General features: G+C 53.5%; 1 protein-coding gene across 1 annotated transcript; it reads right to left on the bottom strand.

Annotated features, from left to right (window-relative positions):
- Window positions 1–2156: 2156 nt before the first annotated feature.
- Window positions 2157–5821, bottom strand: CONPUDRAFT_134628 (cysteine proteinase). Its single transcript, XM_007766208.1, has 7 exons — window positions 5758–5821; window positions 5594–5688; window positions 3640–5537; window positions 3370–3573; window positions 3183–3308; window positions 2891–3131; window positions 2157–2829 (listed from the first exon to the last, which is right to left on the bottom strand). The coding sequence occupies exons 3-7, from the start codon at window positions 5524–5526 to the stop codon at window positions 2534–2536; spliced, it is 2754 nt and encodes a 917-aa protein (XP_007764398.1). The 5' UTR covers window positions 5527–5537; window positions 5594–5688; window positions 5758–5821; the 3' UTR covers window positions 2157–2533.
- Window positions 5822–6866: the final 1045 nt, after the last annotated feature.

Here is a 6866-nt window from a genome sequence, read left to right as displayed (position 1 = left end):
TTTCCAAATCAGACATCATTATATTCGTGAAAGAGTAAAAGAAGGAGACATAAAAACAAAGTATTGTCCTACCAATGACATGACGGCGGACATACTCACAAAACCTCTCCCGAAACCGAGACATAACCAACATGTCGAAGGACTTGGACTAGGCTCGGATTGAGGGGGAGTGTTGGGAGATGAATAAAAGACATCATGTCACTCCCGACATGTCCGAGACGTCGGATACCTGGGCACTGCCCAGACATGCGTAGAAACTGCGCATGAGGCTCCTGTGTGGAGCGATTACTAAGAAAAGCTCCTAAAAAGTAAATAGAAGCCCCTGAACATGATCCGATGCCAATCCGAGCAGACAAGTCCAAGAGACTAGTAATATATTAGCAATCCGTAGAGGAGAGTACTCCTAATAGCCCATACAAACGAAAGACTAGTATAAAAGTAGTCTAGAAGTGAAGCAAAACTTTACAAGCGCAGACACCTCACATCCGCGCGAACCCAACAGCAGTAAATGACAGCCAGTGGTGCCCCTGGAGGTCAACTCGAAGCCAGGAAAGACGGGGAAACACTGCGAAAATCTGGTTCCATGGGATTTCGGGGGGAAAGTTTCCCTTAACTTGAAGATCGAAGGCTCGAACGGCCGTAAATGGTGAACCGGCACAAAATGAGCTGAATGGGTCGATGGCAGAGATGTCACGGGCATCACTCGATTTGAAGAAAGACGTGAGACTACTTCCGCACCCAAAACCCCGCTTGATGCCGAGCTGATGGTCACAGTTGAAGATTTGTCTAGGGCGAGGTTCCATGATATCAAAAGCGATGTGTGCTCCGACTTCGAGGTTGAACTCCAAGGCGCTGTTCTTGATTTCTTCAAGGCAATAGATATCGAAGAAGGTGGAAGGCAACAAGGTTACACTGTTAGGTGTACCTTCGTCAAGGGCTGGAACGGATATACTCAAGTCGACGTGAGCACCAGAAGAAACGTTGATGTGGGAAAAGAATGCAGCATATAGGGCAAACGTGGTGTTTTCAACTTTGAAATGGTGAACTCGAGGAAGGTTAATGATGAAGTCAGAATTCCAGGTGGGGGGAGCGGAATCAGCTTCAATTTTTAGAAAGACACCCCTAAAGGTGACGTCTTCGAGTAGAGGTGAGCTTCTTAAAACAGACCATGTTTCCTCCTTTGTTGGCGAGGAAGCTCCCAGGTCCTTCAGTTCCAAGCATGTTATTTCATGAAAGGATGAGCTCAACCCATTCCAGGTGGGAGAACAACCGCGGAGCCGTAACATGGACAACGTTGGCGCGTTCCGAATTAAGCTGCTCAGATGTGTAGCGGCGAATGTCGAGTCTTGAACCACACTGTATACATACACAGAAAGGTGATTGAGGGCAGCATAATCGGATGGCATGCAGCGTAGGGCCAATTCTAGTAGTCCGAAGTTTAGGCATGTAACGGAAAACAGTTGCACGCGATGGAGGTGCGGAGAGAGTGTTTCCCCAAATCGCTTCCAAGACCTGTTCATGCGGCCCCGGTGAACATCATTGATAGTGACGAACAACGGCAATTCTTTCGATCTTTGCAGAGCGAGACGAAGAAATTGTGCCGAAGTAGCGGATACGTCCAGCTTGAAGGTTGACCAGAGCTCCGGGAAACTCATTGCGACATCACGCCAGTGCCGACAAACTTTGACAGCGTTGATAACGTCTTTGCAGGTCCCCGAAAAGCCTGGAGTGACAAACTTGAGTATGTTGACAAGCATTTCAACCGGAAGAGTTCAGATCGGGGAGAGGGCATTATGACTACTGTGAAGCTTCGTTATAGCGTTGAGGTGGGCATTGATCTCATCTTGTATTTGGGAGTAGCATAGTTGACGCTCGGGAAGGTCCAACCAGTAACTTATAGCCATACTTGCTAAATACGACACTGGCATAGTCTGTGAGACTCCTGGACCGGTGCCTGAGAGCTTTGTAACACGTACGATCTGATCTATGTGGACAATAATGGCGAAGATTGGTGATGTGCCAGTGCTCGTGCAACTACAAAATTTTTGACTGCCAACATTTGTCTGTATTTGGCGGGCGTGCGACTTCAGCGTCAACTTGAAGGGCTTGAAGGGCTTTCGAGGCCTGAACGGCAGATAGCAATGCAAAACGTAAAGGTCAAATTTGCTAAAAGAAATAGACCATCACTGTAGAACACTAAGAAATCTACAGCAATGACCGGCGACACCAACGATGCGTGACAACCCTCTGCTCGTCTACTACATGCTCCAGATTCCATACTCCCATCCTGAAACGCGCCCCGGAATATGCACAGCTAGCGCATAACCAACGACACACTACATGATTCGTGCCTCGAGAGCGTCACCCAACGCCCTATCTCACCTCCGCCTCCTCGACGCCGCCTCCCGCGGGGCCTCACTCAGCTCCACAACCGCGGCAGGCAGCAAAAACGGTCAACACACGACAGTCACGACCATAACTGACACGGGAAAACACCAGCCACAGCCATAGACCATCACACCATGCCGCAACTCTAGCTCCGCGCAACAGGCCCCCCGACACGTCTATAAAACAGCAAGTACGCATGACGATGGTCCGGCGCCTGCTGCTCGCCGAACACGTCCTCGGCGCGCACGTCCGAGACGAGCTCGTCGTCGATCCGGATCCAGCCCTCGCGCGGCTTCGTGTTGCCCCCCGACGCCATGTCGACATTGGGATGCAGCACATCGAGCGTGTAGTGCCCGCCTGACGCGGAAAGGCCGTGGTGGTACAGCGCGCCGAAGAGCTTGTACCGCGTCGTCAGCACCTTCTTTCCGGGTGCCATCAGCTCTGTTCACGACGTTGAAGTAAGCCCATGAAACAAGCCACGCGCAAAGAATGCAGAACGCACCAGATCCAATCTCCAACTCGGGCCCAAATGACACGTGCTTGCACACCTTGGCGACGCCGCCCGCGTTCGCATCGTACAGGAACCGCTTCAGGTGCAGAATGAGCACCGGCGGCAGCGCCTCGACATGCACCTGCTGCGTCGCGTCGAGCGTGACGCCCGGCTTTGTAACCGAGGTCACCTGGACGCTGGAAGGATGCGAAATGCAGGCGAGCGCGTCTTTGATCGTGGCAATTTGCTCGCGCTGGGTGGCAAGACGTCAGATATAGGATATAGAATGTGAAGAGGGACAAACCTGGATATCAAGACGCAGCGAGCGCCAATCCTCGACAACAGCCGAGTCCTTCTGATGCGGCACACGCAGCGTCGAGCGGAACTTTCCTCCAAAGATGCGCGTGATCGGCGACTCGGTGCTCTTAACCTGCAATTTTCGACACGACACATAAGACACTGACCACGATCCGAAACAAAAGCCAGCTTACCGTACGTGTAACCGTGGGCCTCTGTTTCTTGCCCACCTCGAGCCAACCATCGTCCTGACTGGCCTCGTTTCCGGAGGGCACGTGTCCATTCTGCGCGGGCCGAGGAGCGGGCGGCGCGAGCGAAGACGACATGATATTGAACTCCTCCTCAAGCGTGTCGAGGTAGAATCCGAGGAACTCCTCAGCATCCTCTTGATGGCCGCCCTATAGGTTATCAACATCGCGTCAGTATCAAGTAATAATAAAAATAGCAACACGCGAACGACTCACCCGCATATTATCAAACTGCTTCTTCTCCTTCAACGCATCATACACCACCGTCGGCACAAACGACGAATAAAACTCTTGCTCATCCTCCTCCTGCCTGTAATACTCCCTATCCACACCCTTCCCCTTCCCCTCAACCGGCTTCTTCGGCATAAACTCCCTGAGGAACCTGATCGACGCGTCGATCATCGGCGTCTTCGTCTCCCTCTTCTGCTTCCCCTTCTCCCCATGCTTATCCTTCTCCCCATCAACATCAACGAGACGCCCAAGCTCCGTGAACAGCCTCCAAAACGGCGGACAATACACCAACACCTGCAGCACCACGTTCGCGAAGCACATGTTGCCCGTATTGACCAAGCCACGGGGCCGGATGCGCGGTGGCACCGGCGGGCCCGATGGGCTCGCAGACAACAGGCTTAGCAGCTCGTTCTTCTTCCCGGCTGCGACAGGCACATGGGCACCTGTGGCATGGAGCGCGTCGGCGGGGATGGAGAAACCTGTGACGGATGACATGGGGAGGGCATTGGGTGCGTTGGAGGAGCCTGCACCTCCTGAGGGACGAAGGAGGGCAGCCCAGGACGAGGGCTTGGCTTTGGGCGCATGTGGTGGGGCTACGGGCCGCACAATGGCACTTTCGGCGGGTGTGTCCTTGGTGGGTTCTACCGGCGTTTCCTTCGCAGCCTCAGTGTCAGCTTCGGCTTGAGGGGTAGCCTCAGGTTGCGGTGTTTCTGCAGGCTTCTCCTCAAGAACAGGTACGGCGGGCACCGGAGGCTGCTCAGCCGTCGCAACCTGCGAGGCCTTACCACGCGTTGGAGAGTGTGCGGTGCCAGAGACAGAAGTACGAGACGAAACAGGCGAACCAGGGACGGGCGTCTGAGCGGTAGACGTTCCGGGCGTCGTCTCCGTGGTAGATGACGACGGGAACAGTGTCACCACATGCTCAACGGAGGACACGTTCGCCTTGATAACATTGGAAACCATGGCAGACGCTTTCTTGGCCTTGACGGGAGGATGAGCCGGTTCGGGAGACGGGGGCGGGCTGGGAAGATCGAGAGCGCTGCTGACGACATTTTCTGGGGGACGAGCGCGAGGGGAGATGATGATGCCGGGAGCGTTGGACGGATCACTGGGACGTTTGGACCATATCACCCATCCATCGCATTTGACATCGGTGACGGACAGGGCAGAAGTGCTTCGCGGCGAGGACGGCTGGGGGGAGGGCGGAGCAGGGGGGTCGTCAACGGGCTGATCAGACTGCTGTTGAAAAATAGGTGGGGATTGTCGAGTGGCGAAGTGAGACGGAGATGGAGGAGCAGATGGTGGATGGGGGTTAGGGTTAGACTCCGCGTCATTGGATTGACTAAACAATGGTGGAATCGAATCTTCCTGGGTGGGAGGCTGAGTGGGTGGAGGGGGACCAGGAGAGACAGGATGGTGCAACGCGAGCTGTTTCGGGAGAGGCGAGAGGGTTTGTTGAGGTGTCCAGCCCGAGGTGAACGGGCTAGGCGAGTGCATGGGATACGAGGGGGAGTAAGGTGGGGCCTGAGGGTGAGGCGGTGGGAACTTGGCATGTTGCTGAGGCGGGGGAGGATATGGGACAGGGGAATGCGGATGGTGGGGTACGGCATTTGGGTGATAAGGATACGGGTAGTGCGGATGAGGTTGGAAGGTCTGATGGTAATGGGTGGGACCGCCTCCTCTGGCGGACGGGTATCCACCACGTGCTGGGGAGTTCACACGAGGAGACGAGGGGACGTGCATGGGGTGCCCGTTCATGTGCTGGACGGGATACTGATACTGGTATGGGTGTCCTGGGTACGCATATTGGGGCTGGGGAGGATGCTGGTAGTAGTTGGAGGGACCTGGGTACGGAGGCTGAGGCGTGGCCATGAAACCTTGTTCTAAAGTTTGGTGTAAGTCGGTTCAGTGTGTTACTCGAGAAATATTAGAGACGCACAGGAGATATATGCTTGTGTCGGAAACAGGTGAGTTACGGAAGCAAAGTTGGGCTGATTATCGAGCGAGCTGTGAGTGGGCCCAGATGGTCGAGACCTGTCGTGTGTGGTGAGTCAGCCAAACCCTCCTCTGTTAATTATGCATCCATATCTATTCAACACATACCAGCAATGTCAAGGGTAACCCTGAGGACGTTTTGGAGGAGAAAAAGGAGGAGTGTGGGCAATGCGCGGGGTGTCGGGGCATCAATGTGATCAAGCAAATTCCTGTTCGCCTCATTGTTGTCGTCTGTTTATAGCCCCTTCCGCATTTGCTCCCCTGTGGCTGAAGCGCTCACTGCCTGGAATTGGCGCCCAAGCCCACAAATTTTAGCTCATTCCGACCATCACCTGACCGTCCCCGCCTTGGGCTAGGGTCTGCTCTTATAATTATACAAGACATGCCGTGCTCCGCTACGGCACAATCAATGGGCAAAGACGTGAAAAATCAGAACTGCCGTCTGCTACATGAGAGAATCAGACAGGTTCTAGATCAACCACGTACCACGTCACGGTGCCCATGAGTTTTCGTATCCTCCCCTGTCTCGGCAAGTCAGACCTGTCATGATGCATGAGGGCTTGACTTTGCAACTGTGATGTATCGAACCAACGAAAACCTATATTAGGTTTCCTAAACCTTCAAGAATCCTTACTACGCAACGGGATTTTGTTCACACCTAAGGCTCGGAGACTTCAATACGCCAAGACATCATTCAGCGGGATCAGCATCAAACTAACATACATTGAATCTGAGACAACTTGAACATTTCACAGAACTAATCTACAATGGAAAGCTGTAGCTGAAATATACTTATGCACCTGTGCGTAAACATAATATCACGTCCAATAAAAGGTAACCACTAATATCCAAGATTGAGACGAGGAACGGAAACCTACCACGGCTGCATATGGAAATGGGATGAAAGTGATATCAGCTGCATCACAACTACGAGAGAGTGAAATGGTACCAACCCCCGATCAAGTGTTCAAAGAAACGCTGCGAGACAAAGACGAACCTGCATAATAGTACTGCCTGCGAAACACTTACCTAGGCCAGTGCTGGGGGTCCCGGATACACGGCAACACACGCTGACAACGAACAGGATGTGCAGGATGCTACGGGTGTGGATGTGAGCTTGCCGACTGTGGGTTACCAGTTTACGCTTGCGGACGGATAGCGTAAGAGCAAGGGCTCAGTCTCAGGGCACGCCGGGTGGCGGCTCACGAGCTGACCGT

Source organism: Coniophora puteana (assembly GCF_000271625.1).
Source record: "Coniophora puteana RWD-64-598 SS2 unplaced genomic scaffold CONPUscaffold_2, whole genome shotgun sequence".
Classification (NCBI taxonomy): domain Eukaryota; kingdom Fungi; phylum Basidiomycota; class Agaricomycetes; order Boletales; family Coniophoraceae; genus Coniophora; species Coniophora puteana.
The sequence above is the reverse complement of the archived record's forward strand: the minus strand, read 5'-3'. Positions and strand labels throughout refer to the sequence as shown.